Source organism: Polypterus senegalus, chromosome 16 (genome assembly GCF_016835505.1).
Source record: "Polypterus senegalus isolate Bchr_013 chromosome 16, ASM1683550v1, whole genome shotgun sequence".
NCBI lineage: Eukaryota > Metazoa > Chordata > Cladistia > Polypteriformes > Polypteridae > Polypterus > Polypterus senegalus.
The window spans coordinates 17,817,848-17,832,117 of NC_053169.1; the positions used below are offsets into that span (position 1 = coordinate 17,817,848).

General features: G+C 39.6%; 1 protein-coding gene across 2 annotated transcripts in view; it reads left to right on the forward strand.

Moving 5' to 3' along the window:
* The first annotated feature begins 1,501 nt into the window (after nucleotides 1-1,501).
* Nucleotides 1,502-14,270, forward strand: part of nvl (nuclear VCP like) — a 63,668-nt gene continuing 50,899 nt past the window's right edge. The window contains exons 1-3 of one of the 2 annotated variants that reach the window (XM_039738033.1): nucleotides 1,502-1,859; nucleotides 10,404-10,474; nucleotides 12,750-12,802. In XM_039738033.1, the coding sequence (XP_039593967.1) occupies nucleotides 1,803-1,859; nucleotides 10,404-10,474; nucleotides 12,750-12,802 (181 nt within the window). In that variant the 5' untranslated portion in view covers nucleotides 1,502-1,802. Of the gene's footprint in view, nucleotides 1,860-2,009; nucleotides 2,133-10,403; nucleotides 10,475-12,749; nucleotides 12,803-14,270 lie in introns of those variants that run through there. The other variant, XM_039738034.1, reaches the window with a different exon arrangement.

A 14,270-nucleotide genomic window follows, 5' to 3' on the forward strand; every position in this document is an offset into this window, starting at 1 on the left:
GGTGAACTCCAGGCCTGGCGTGCCTCAGTAGCTACAAGTTTTCATTCTAACCCTTTTCCTAATCAGTGACCCGTTTTCAAGGCTAATTAACTTTTTCCCCATCACTTTAATAGCCCTGTTAGAAGAGTTCAGCCCTCTGAATTGATTCCTTTCTTCATTAAATGACAGCCAAGCAGAAATGAGATATGAAACGAGCTGACAGATGACCAGCTAAACTGGGGCTTCAAACTCCAATCAGTTTCACTCCAATCACTTTCTTAATGAGAAGGCAATTGTTGCTCTTAATTAAACCCGTTATTTAATTCCCTGGCTTGTTGCTGCTCTCATTCTGCCACAGCACACATTTCGAAAACTGTTGTTTTTCTGTTCTTTCTAAGAGCACCAATGTCAAAATGTTTTAGTGACCTGAGAGATCAGCCTTACCAAGACCATCACCTCTCTTTAATTTCAGATATTGTGTGATGGGCACAGGGGAGCTGGTCATGTGGTGGCTTGTTTTGTGTCTCATTATTGTTTGGCTGCTAATTAAAGAAAAAGAAACAACTATTGGGACTGAGTCAAGTTAATTAAAATAAGTAATCAGCAGCAAAAACTGGTCACTAATTAAGAAGATGGTAAGAATGAAAACCTGTGGCACTTGAGGCCTGGAGTTTGCCACCCCTTTTCTAGGTGATCAGCCGTTGCAGAAATACTCAAACCTGCCCATCGGTCGCCAACCATCCTCCCACGGTCAAAGTCCTTGAGGTCACATTATTTTCCCTCATCATGATGTTTGATGTGAACATGAACTGAAGCTCCTGATCTGTATCTGCATGATTTTATGTATTGTAGTGTTGCCGCATGACTGGCAGATTAGGTAATTGCATGGATAAGCAGGTGTACAGGTTTGTCTAATAATTTGCTCAGTGAGTGTAATAAGAAATGGCAATGTGAGTTATTTTAATTTTGTGAGTATATGAAGAGTTTAAAGTAATTACTATTTGTAACATTATTAATACAGATATCAAAAATTTTCTCAATGTGCATTTAGTGCAGTTGCACATCATGATTAGTTCTGTCTTAAAGACTGATGGAACTTGTGGATGGTTTGAAGAAGATGGATTGAAGCATTGGTTAGTTCTGAATTCAATACTCACCAAATATAACATTTTAAAACACCAACAAGCGGTTAAAAATAAAGATCTTGAACAAAGGAAAGCAAGCGTCTACACCTAAGCATGATGGCGACTTGACTGTTTTGGGCCCTTTTGGAGCCAATCTTGCATTTCATGTGACTTTATGGTCAAAGGTATTTATTTTGCGAGAGAGGAGCAGCCGAGAAAGAAAACTAAAGACATTTTTATTCAAAATATTTACATGGATATATATGTATATTTCGGATTAAAGACTGGTAAAACTGCCCCTATCCAAAAAAAAAAAAAAAAAGAATCTCCTGTAGGAAATTGCCGACGTTGTTAAATTTATCAGGCGGTACCAAAGACAGCTTTTTGCGTGACGTAATCAGAGGTCGCAGGTCATTTGTAGACAAACCGGGAAAATTGTTGCGTGCAGAAGCGTTACGAGGCTGCTTGGAGTTTTAAAAGGTTTAGGAAAACTGGCAAGCAGAGAGGAGAGAAGGGTTTTACGTTCTTGATGAACGGGTGTTTGTCATTGTTTTGAATGTGACTGGAGTCGGAGTGTATCTCGGCGCCATCATCATCATCATTATCATCATGTACACGTGAGCTTGTCGTGCAACGAGAAACGTTTTCGTGTTAAACGTCAAATTGATACACCTGAGATCCAAGACGGAGCCTGCTGGCATGAAGAACAAAGGAGGGAGCTTCTTGGATAACCGCCTGAAACAGAGAGTTAAGCAGGTGCGTGTGCTGGAGGCGTAACTGAGCTTGACTGGCAGCAAGTTCACACGCCTCCAGTCCTTTTTTTTTATTGAATGATCGGTTGCTCTTAATATTAAATGAACGAACATATTGTACCTGCCCGTCTGCAGATAACAGGATGCTAACGGCCCCGGAGATCTTTGGAAGCCACACTAATACCTGGCTGAGGAGCTGACTTTTCACCATGTCTGTCCGGTGTTAAGGTCCTCATTACCCAAAAGTGGAGATCTACCAATCTCGGACAGCTTTACGGTATCGTGTCGCAACCGTAGAAAGCAACCATTTTTACTTTATCATTTCATTGGGTGCAGTATCTTAGGTATTTGGAGATCGTGGTGGGCGGCACGGTGGTCCACTGTTAGCGCTGCTGCCTCGCAACAAGGAGACCTTTGGCACTTTGCGTGGGGCTTGCATGTACTCCCATGTGTACACACGAACTTGCAGTTTAAGTGGATTGGCGATGGTTATTTAGTATGACCAAATTTTCAGTCTTGTGACATGTATGTATATGTGTTGATTCATTAATTTATTTAATGCCTGCTTTGTCTCATCGTAATCATCAATAAAGGGGTCTGTAGGGGAGAAAAAACATTCTCACAAATAATACTTGATCTTTTAAATCTAATCACTACACATTTTCTGAAACTTCATTTTATATTCCATAAACATTTATTATATTGAGGGGTTAGTGAACTGGCATGGAGTTTGCTTTCACCATGCCTTGAGTTTGGCAAAATCGCTGAAATGTTCAGGAAACTCTGCAAAATGCATTGAAGTCATTGGTGAAGGAGGCTGAACTAGTTTTAATTGGCATGTAATAGTGTAGTGTTCTTTTAAAAATACCTCTGTTAGTTAAGGAAGTGCTGCTCAACAATGCAGAACCAATTATAATGGCCAAAAATGTGACCTGAGCTGTGAGGCAGTCATGCTAAGCATGGTATCGCCATGCATTAACTATAGCAACAACATTTATTTCGATAGCATGTTTTCATACACAAGATGTAGCTCAAAAGACTGCAAGATGCCAAAGAAATGAAAAACAAATTTTAAAATTAGAGAAGTATAATATTGAATAAGTAACATATGAAAAATAATACACACATAAGATGTATGAGGCATAGATCCATATACATTTTTTTAAGTTTATAAATATGAGTGCAATGATGGTGTCAGATGGGAGAACAGAGGGGAAAAAAAAACTCCAGATAAGGTGGAGGTTAAAAAAAAAAAAATTCTGCAGGGGCTTCAAGACCAAAATACCTCCAGTTCCCTACTGGGTATTCCACCTAACATTATTAACCTTATTGATTTTTTAGGTTGGGCGGCACAGTGGTTGCGCTGCTGCCTCACAGTTAGGAGACCCGGGTTCGCTTCCCGGGTCGTCCCTGCGTGGAGTTTGCATGTTCTCCCCGTGTCTGCGTGGGTTTCCTCTGGCTCGGTTTCCTCCCACAATCCAAAGACATGCAGGTTAGGTGGATTGGCGATTCTAAATTGGCCCTAGTGTGTGTTTGGTGTGTGGGTGTGTTTGTGTGTGTCCTGCGGTGGGTTGGCACCCTGCCCAGGATTGGTTCCTGCCTTGTGCCCTGTGTTGGCTGGGATTGGCTCCAGCAGACCCCCGTGACCCTATTCGGATTCAGCGGGTTAGAAAATGGATGGATGGATTTTTAGGTTTAGTCTTAGAGATGATTTGACACCGTGAGCGTCAAGGAGAGTTGGGGAATCTGCTTTCATTCAAATATCACAGGTGGCTGTGCAGGACTTTAGTGGTACAGAAGAAACGGAAAGGAAAACGGAAAAGTAGAAATTGATGGTTATTGCTGATTTGTTCAAGAATATCATTATTTGGTGCGTAGCAAATATATTAAGAGGAGAACTAAAATGTAGCTATGAAAAATAAAAAGTAAAAATATGGGTTTTTACGAGTTTTTCAAAATGATCCATAGTGTTTGCTTGACGTATCTCGATGGTAAATAACAGAAGGGGCAGACAGAATGATAATCACAAAGAAATTACAACAAATGGCTGCAAACTAGCAATAAGAAAAAAAGATACAATATGTAGAGTTTATTCATTCTCTCTCTAATATATATATATTATTTTTTTTAAATACAAAATAGCGAGAGAGAGTAAAATAAATAATATATACAGATACAGAGTTCCTATATTGGGGCATACATTAGCCATGTGATGAAGATGCAATGCCTGACTGGCTCATTCCATTGTTTGATGTCAAGGCTCCAGGTACAGCTGGATCGTCTTTTCTGTTTCCTGTCTCTGTGCAGCTGCTGTGGAAATACAGTACTGGACTTTGTCATGCATTTCTTTTAAAATGCATGCAATGTTCAAATCGAGTGTAGTACCAACCGTGTTGCGACATCATGCATGTGTGAAGCACATCAGGCAGCAGTCTTGCAGTACACATGTTTGAAAGTTCTGCACTTGGCTGCTACAACTCTGTGAAGATGAACTGGTCTCATAAAGCATCACAGGGCACTGGGGGGTTTGTCTAAGTTGATGTCATTGTAAATTTCTAGGAAAATATTCAGCAAACAAGATTACCAGGGAACACAACATATTCTCTACAGTAAAACGCTTTTTCGAATTTTGCCATTCAACACTAGTGATGCTCCCTTAATCCACTCGGTGCATTTATTATATTACATTCATTTACAAACGTGGTGCTTTAAATGGTGCATACAATTTCACTGTTGTTTTTGGACCGATCCTGTTTATTTTGTTTGTTTTCTCGCGTCCATGTTATGTTAACGTGCTATTATATGCATTGAGTTGTTGGCTTAATGCGCATATGCATTGAGGTTCATTTGTTATCTTAATTTACTGGCTTGATGGGGTAGAATATTTGATTGAAGAATGGAAATTCCTCAGTAGCTGTTTTTGGATGGGAACTGGGCAGGAGGTCATCAATGTCTGGCTTTAGTCATATTTTTCGGCATTGTTTAAGAAAATGGAACACTTGCTGCAGCCCTGGATTAGGAATGCTTATTCTCTTGGGCATGTTTGATTTGTGAGATTCCTGGCAAGGATTGGGATCCTCGTAGTTTTGCTGTGCTAGATTTGATTCTCAACTGAGAATAGACATCTTGGGTCAAGTCAAGTTGGGAAGTATGCACTGGTACAGTGTGTTGCCGCACCCGCTATGCGACGAAACAACTTGGCATCCCAGTTTGTAACCCCCCAGGCAGACACACAGACCAGTCCCACCCTCCAGCAATGACCCTTTATCTGCCACAGCCAGGTGTTACGTGGGTGATCCCTTGGCCTGGTCCAGCCACTCGGGTCCCCAACAATGAGGATCTTATGAGCTGGATCATCCTCAGGGAAACGCGCCACATGGCCATAGTGCCGTAACTGACATTTCCTCCCAATGCAGGCCTCATTTGGGACTCCGTGAGCAACCATTAATTCGACACAAAGTCAAACCAGCGGTACCCAAGGATTTTCCGGAGAGACACACATACCAAAGGAGTCCAGTCTTCATCTAAGGTCACTGGATAGCGTCCATGTCTCGCAACCATATAGCAAGACAGGAAGCACCAGGACTCTAAAGACTTGGACCTTTGTCCTTTTGCCTAGATATCAGGAGCGCCACACATCCATTTCCAGTGACCTCATGACACCCCATGCTCTCCCAATCTGTCTACTGACTTCATACGAAGAGTCAGCAGAGACATGAATGTCACTGCCAAGGTAAGTAAACCTCTCAATGACGAGGTCGACAGTCTCTTCTCAGACAGACACACTGCTGATGGCCGTGCCCAAGAGGTCATTGAAGGCCTGGATCTTTTGGTTTTTATCAGTACACTCGCAAGCCCAGACAATCAGACTCCTCACTCAGTCTCTCGAGTGCCCCGATCAGAGCCTCCATTGACTCTGCGAATATCACAGCATCGTCAGCAAAGTCAAGATCTGAATCTTTCTTCACCAACAGATGCCCCACAGCCGCTGGACCCCACGACCTTGCCCAACACCCAGTCCATACAAGCATTGAACAGAGTAGGAGCAGAACAAACCCCTGACGAACCCCAGAATCAACTGGGAAAAATGCAGAGGTCCTGCCTCCACTCTGCACAGTACCAGTGTACAGGCCAGCCATGATATCCAGCAACCTCGTGGGGATCCTGCGAACCCTCCGGATGTCCCACAGGGCAGCTCGATCAACTGAGTCGAATGCTTTGCGAAAATTGACAAAGGCTACAAAGAAACTCTGCTGATATTCACGTATGCGCTCCTTGAGAACCCTCAGTGCCAGGATGTGGTCGATGGTAGACTTCTTAGGGGTAAAACCAGACTGTTCTGGTCGCTGGTAGGTGAGCAAGTGATCACGGATCCTGTTGAAGACGACCCTAGCATCTTGGGACAACTGATTAAAATGTTTGTAGTGAATAGCGGTGAAATCCTGTGTTGCAACACCCACATTCTATTTCTCTCTTCTGTGCATTTTAAACCGTTGCTGGAGATTCAGGAAGAGAGCAAAGAAAAGTAGAAAAAAAAAACCTGGGGACACTTAAATTGCTGCTTTTTTCAGGAGCTCAGTAGCTCAGTAGCACAACACAAGTGAAACTTAAGGGCTGTACACATTTGAGACCTGTTTCTGTCTGCTGTGATACCTTTCGGTCATTTTGACTGTTGCATCACTATACACTCACTTAAAGGATTATTAGGAACACCTCTCATTAATACAATTATCTAATCAACCAATCACATGGCAGTTGCTTCAATGCATTTAGGGGTGTGGTCCTGGTCAAGACAATCTCCTGAACTCCAAACTGAATGTCAGAATGGGAAAGAAAGGTGATTTAAGCAATTTTGAGCGTGGCATGGTTGTTGGTGCCAGACGGGCCGGTCTGAGTATTTTACAATCTGCTCAGTTACTGGGATTTTCACGCACAACCATTTCTAGGGTTTACAAAGAATGGTGTGAAAAGGGAAAAACATCCAGTATGCGGCAGTCCTGTGGGCGGAAATGCCTTGTTGATGCTAGAGGTCAGAGGAGAATGGGCCGACTGATTCAAGCTGATAGAAAAGCAACTTTGACTGAAATAACCACTCGTTACAACCGAGGTATGCAGCAAAGCATTTGTGAAGCCACAACACGCACAACCTTGAGGCGGATGGGCTACAACAGCAGAAGACCCCACCGGGTACCACTCATCTCCACTTCAAATAGGAAAAAGAGGCTACAATTTGCACGAGCTCACCAAAATTGGACAGTTGAAGACTGGAAAAATGTTGCCTGGTCTGATGAGTCTCGATTTTTGTTGAGACATTCAAATGGTAGAGTCAGAATTTGGCGTAAACAGAACATGGATCTATCATGCCTTGTTACCACTGTGCAGGCTGGTGGTGGTGGTGGTGTAGTAATGGTGTGGGGGATGTTTTCTTGGCACACTTTAAACGATGCTCAATTGGCAGTAAGGGGCCTAAATGCCACGGGCTACCTGAGCATTGTTTCTGACCATGTCCATCCCTTCATGACCACCATGTACCCATCCTCTGATGGCTACTTCCAGCAGGATAATGCACCATGTCACAAAGCTCGAATCATTTCAAATTGGTTTCTTGAACATGACAATGAGCTCACTGTACTAAAATGGCCCCCACAGTCACCAGATCTCAACCCAATAGAGCATCTTTGGGATGTGGTGGAACGGGAGCTTCGTGCCCTGGATGTGCATCCCACAAATCTCCATCAACTGCAAGATGCTATCCTATCAATATGGGCCAACATTTCTAAAGAATGCTTTCGGCACCTTGTTGAATCAATGCCACGTAGAATTAAGGCAGTTCTGAAGGCGAAAGGGGGTCAAACACCGTATTAGTATGGTGCTCCTAATAATCCTTTAGGTGAGTGTATGTTATAACAACAAACGGAGCCTAGGTAAGGATTGTAGTCTATGTATAATACTACATGTGAAAACACTGCAGCTATTCTGGCATAGAATGCTTAAATTATCAATTAGACAGTAATGTAAATTCCTTTCAGTTATTCTTTTAGATGCACAATCAGAGGGTGGATGCTGTGCAGCCTTGTTGTTCTGTTCTTGTCGTGGGCAGATTTGTTGCTTTTGGTGTGTTGAGTACTGAATTCTGCATCTCCTGTGGTTCTTTATCAGTTCTACTAATGACAGTCCTTTCGAAGAGGTTTGATCAATCGTTTACTTCGATTGCATATTTTGCAATTCATATTTTCAAGAAAATGGCTGCCAGTTCCTTCAAGTTTATATTGACTCCTACACTATTGTTTGTGTTATAAATTTAATCGTTATTGTGATGCTTGAGTCTCTGCCTTGCACCTAAAAGATGAGGCTGAGTCTAAGGGTTTCAGGAAAATCTGCTTTATTCAATTTGAAACAGGAACAGCAAGGTTATTTATTGCAGTAGGAGCTACCAATCTACTACACACAGACACAGCAGATGGACAGGGCTGTGGCCAGGTCAGTGGCCAAGTTATAGTGTTCCCCGTATAACCCATTGGGTGATTGACGCTTTGCGTGAGGAGGCGGTGAGCTTGCTGTTAATTGCATTTTGCCGTGTTGCCCCCTGGGAAGGTCTCAAAGTTCAAAAATCTCACAAGGCAGTCCATTTGAAGGGGTTCAATGAAAAATCGTTTACTTCGAATGCATATTTTGCAATTCATACTGTCAAGAAAATGGCTGCAAATTCTTTCAAGTTTATACTGACTTCTATACTATTGCTTGTGGTATAAACTTAATTGATATAAATTATCACTGCGAAGAACAAGGCAGGAGGAAGTTTGTCATCTGTCTTTATTCCTTTTTGCAAATTCGGAGATCCCTGCAGCTAACGGATTAGCAGAAGAGATGGTCTCTGAACAAAGTCTTATTTATACCCACTCAGCTCACATAACAGATCTGCAAACCTCGGTTATATAATTTAAAAGAATGCATCTTATTGGCTATAAAAAAATAAGGCACATTGATCATACAGTATAATACATCACTGATTGTTTTAAACCACATAAATCATGCGCTGTACACTTAGTCTTTATTCTAATTGGTTAAAGTTTATTCCCCATATGGGGTGATTGAGCCTATGCATTTTCCTGCGTGCGTACAGTTTAACATGTTCAGCATTCCTCTCAGCGCACATGCTTGCTTTCACCTTGTCAATTTAAAGTCTGTGTGTTTGAGATTTATAGCCTGCCTAATCTCGGAAGCTGTGTGTGCCTCATCTGGCTTTGTCTGGACAGACCCTTGCTCTTGGTTTCAGAAGTTTGAAGCAGGGATTTCTACTCTCTCTGCTTTTGGCTCATTCTGCACAGCCAAAATGGCATATCATACTAAGTTTGTGTTTTCTTTCCCATGTTGTAACACTGAACAAAAGAGAGTACGCAGCACCTGCGATGATGTATCGTTTACATTTGACATCTTCAAGTGCAATGTATAATCTACAGTATGTAAACCAAAGCTTTCTGTTTGTCAGACCAGGTTAACAAGAGCACCTCTGCTCTTTGTAGTTCAAAATCACCAACCCTGCTTTGAGTGCCATCTTTTCATGAGGTGTTAGATTGGCTTAGAAATGTGACATTTAGTGTGCCATCTAATTGTTCCCACACAGTTTTAAGCACAATTTTTTTTTTTTTTCCTTCTTTCACTATGGCAGATGGAAACGCCGTAAGGCGACATCCTATACTTCTGAAAGTATTAAGAACCAATTGTGTTTGACATCTGTGATTGTACTAAGTATAAAGGGTGTTGCATTTCTTTTATATGATTAGCGAATTGATGTTGGTTGAACTGTATATGCTAAACAATAAAACTTTTTTTTTTTAAAGATGGGTATCCTGTTAAAAGAATCTATTGTTACATTTCCATTGCTTCTCGGGACACCGGGATTCCTGTGACCCAACTCTTGATGAGCATCATTTGAAAATGGATAAAATATGTTTAGGACTTGGCCTGTGGCATGTCTCGTTCATTATGTTGTACCGTATCCCAGGCCATTCCCTGACACATTTACATGAAGATTATTGTAAAAGGATCTTTTTCAGCCAAAACATAAATTACTCATCAGTTACAAGTTTAATTTATATGCATACAGGCACAATTAAAAGTAAATTTGTTTATCCTTGATTCACAGCTAATGGAAGATATGGGATTGAGAGAATCATTAATGACTTCCTGTACTTGGTCAGTTTGTGTCAGGGGCACAATGCTATTTGTAAACTCACAGATCCATTGAAGTTCAATCTTAATTGGTTAGGATGAAATGTTGCGGCTGTTGTCGTAAGTGAATGAATGGTTGCCTGTAACGTATAAAGTATTCTATACAACAGAAATGAGCACATTATAATTAAAACTTAAATGTATAAGGTTCATAGTGTAAATAATGACTGAATTCGTCCACATTACTGTCTAGGGAGAAGTTACATCATCTGATATACCGTATACCGTATAATATCTTGTGCCCGCCCTGTTGAGTGAAATTGTAATCCATAGATGCACAGTTTAACATTAGATTTAATACTTTTTTTTTTTTTAGTATTTGCGTGACAGTTCCACGGAGTATGTAGACCTTGTAGGAGTTGCTGCTGATCTTCAGCGAATGTACAGGTAAATGCCTTTTACTTTCTACAACCATAAACCAGTTTTCTTCAGTTTTTTTTTTTAATGGTGCCATGAGCATCTGTTTATTACCATGGACTGGTCAGAGAAACTCTGTGTTAAAAACTGTTCAATTTGAGTTAAGGGATGTTGTGGTCAAACTGTAAATGCACTCGTAAGATCCCAACTGGTGTATAGTGTGTGATTCTAATCACACCAGTGCAAAAAAAATATAGCAGCACTTGAAGCTGTGCAGAGGAGAGCAGCCAGGTGCATTCCAGGTCTTAAGAATTTGTCCTACTGTGACAGACTCGGAGAATTAAACCTGTTTAGTCTCGAGCAGAGGAGACTGCATGGAGACCTAATTCGTGTTGCCTCAGCCCTCAAACTTTATTCTATGCATTTAGCAGCTGATACTATTTGTCGCTTTTCTCACTTAAATGTACCAGACACTTTTCTTCATATGATTTTTTTTTTATTCTGTCTGTCAATTTTCTTCCTTTAACTAATACATTTCTTCTCCTTGACTGTACTACTACAACTTTTTCCAGCAGAGATTATTTTTCCTGTGTTCCATTGCTGCAAACTTATTCTTGGCCTCATCCTGGATATCATCTGAATCTCTGTCATATTTATGGAAATTCTCTTTCTTTAGTCTACTTGAACTCTTGGTTGTATCAGCTGTCAGAGAAGTGTCAAGCTGCTGTGTATTTGTTGGGGGACTGTGTGACTGGTGGTCCACTTTGTGTTCCTAGTCTTAATGCCTCATTCATCCCTTTTCTGTTTCATTTCCGCCCTATTGGGCTTGCTCTGTCAGTTGTGCCCCTCATTCTCTCCCTGGTTTACACAGACCCCAATAACTTTCAGTCCTTAAGAGACCCTTTTCTCAGGACTGATTTAGCCAGGATGGATGGGCAATTGATAACTTGAGGGATTTGCTGCTTGCTTTCACTGCTGCCTTCTTCGTGTCTCTTATTTTATTGAAGTCCAATAAAAGTTTAATCACAAAAAAGTATTTTTAAAATCAAACGTTCTGGGAATGCATTTTGTGAATGCCACAGAGCATGATTTTAGCTGTGTAATTTCCATTATTATTAGGTGCAAGTTAATATGCTGTAGTTTGTTTATACTGCCTTTGCTGAATGTTGTGTTTTGTCTAAAAAGTTTTGTCCTAAACAATAGTTATGTACACATCATTTGTTTGGACGTAGAAGTAAGCTTTAAACTTTACTCTGTACATTTGACAGTATTACTACTACTATTTGTTATGGTGCAGTAGAGTGGTGATGTGTTGCATGTTATTAAGAATTTCACTGAACTCTTGACAATATTCTACTACTGCAGAGATTTTGTTTTAGTTTGGAATATGAGAAAAACATACTCTCAAAAGGTCTAGCCTATGGTTTTGCTTCTCATGTAAGCATCCTTAGTCTAAACATTGCATACTTTTCAGAGTAACTAGAGAAAATGTATGTGTATGGCAGAGGTTTAAACCCATTAGATCAGCGGTCTCAAACTCGGTTCTTGGAGGACCATGTTGACTACTTGTTTTAATTCCAGTCATTTTCTTATTTAGTAGCCTCTTACCGCTGTTGATTGAATAGTCTCCCAAGCCGTATGCTTAAATAACGTCACATGTTCTGTAATAGCAATCGTCTTCTAATTTTAAAATTGGTGGACGAGACCATTTGAAGCAATATGGCCCTCCAGGAGTGGAGTTTCTACATTAGATCTTTGGAGTGCACTCTGACAGACACTTTAAATATTTCTAACATTATTTATTTTCTTTTTGTGAGAGCATCCTACAAATAATTTTGGACCTGGAGCAACCTGGTAACTTAACATTAAATTTCATATGGTTAAGCAGGAAATAAGCAATTTTAGTTTTGAGAAACAAGTCATTTATAATTAAGGCAGTAAAGTTTTTTCTATTAGCAGCAGTAATTGGTTTCTGTTTAAGAATATGACTAGAATGAAAACTTGCAGCCACTGCAGCCCTCCGTTGACAGAGTTTCGGGCTTATTGCACAGTTAACCATGCCTTTTAACTACTACGTTATGTAGAAATTCTGTATTAAGACAGAGGAATTGTGACTAACATCATGTTTTATTCTGAAGGGTGAAACTTCATAACTTTACTCAGCCTTACTGCTATATTAATCTCTGATCATTAGTTAGACAGCATTGTGGAATAATTGACTTTGCCATTTTGACACAACTGAATCTAATGTCATAAAAAATACTAACATTTCTAAAAGTGTTTTTCTTCTGATTTGTTTATTTAGCATGGAGTATGGACGACGAAAAAGAAATGCTTTTAGGATACAGGTGGAAAGAGGTAAGAAGTGACATTGGTAGTCTTTTGTTTAACACGCATGATATATACAAATATGCATGGATAAAATGCAAAACCTATGGAATAAAACATTACAACTTCATAGTAAATAAAATATGCTGCTTCATATACCTCAATAGACTTTATATTAGATTTATTGTGCTCCTAATCCTAGTAAAAAATATAAGTGAATAGTGTCCGTTATTTGGAGAAACAAGCTATAGGTTGGATACTTGGTCTATAACTGGGGAAGCCTAATGTCTCCCATTCCTTCTTTTTTCCATTTCAAGGTTGGAGAATAACTTAAATTAAACAAGTACAGCCGGCCTCCTATTAAAATGGTTTAAACTCTCAAAAAGTGTTTTTTTTTTTTTTTTTTTTTTCTTCTTCCTAAAATGGTATGGATTCACTGATTTACAATGTGTGTGAAATGTCAAGACTTCTTTTGTATTCAGTAAATTTCAACACTTTTGCTTTCATGTTTGAGCTTCTGTCTCTTGAGACTCCTTTTAAATCACAAGAACCGGCAATATGTTTTTTAAAAATTACATTAAACGTTTCACTTTGGCACATAACTTCATCGTAAATTGATAAATACTATAATTGAATACAAATAACTTTGATATGAAAAATGCTTAACTGTCCTTTAAGTTGGCTTTTGCTGTGTCAATGGAATTAAAATATACACTTGGACTTCTGCAGTAATGAAAACAAAAATAAAAACATATTACATTTATTCTTGTCATACTTCCATCAACACCATATGTATTTTGAGGGTTTTTTTTCTGTGTATGTTGAAAAGACATGCATGTTACAGTGTTGGACGATTCTTAATGGGTCTTGCCATTCACTCATACTGTATTGTTTTTTTTGTGTTGGTGCCATGATATGCATAGGCCCCCGTTTGACCTTAAACTGGAATAAACGGTTTTGAGAATGTTGCACTTCCTAGAAGTCATTTGTCTAAAATTGTCAATTTTGTCTTTATTCTTTGTTAAGAAATAGTTGCTCTTTGCATTGAACCGTTGCTTCTGGGACTATTCCCTGAACGTGCTGGAAATGTCAGCCTACTGCTCTGTATGGTGTGTCAAAAAATGTTTGGGCAGAGCTTGAGGACTGCCTTAAAATAAACTGATAATGTATTATTACACTGTCATGTTAATATATTTTATTTTAAAGGATTGTTCCTAAATTGAAGACCAATCAATGCAATCCTTTAACTGTCATAAAATGAGTTGTTCAGTGACCAGTACTCTCACACTTCTATTTATGACAAAAGTATTGATCTGACATTGCATGAAAATTGGTCTTCCTTACCTATGTGTAGAAATGAGTATTTAAGGAACATTTTTAACAGTTTGAAATATTAAACTGACCTTATTAAAGGAAATGCAAAAAGGACATATTAACAGTGATGATTGTACATTTAGGAAGTTTATTTTTATTTTAAACATTTATTTTAAATGTTTAT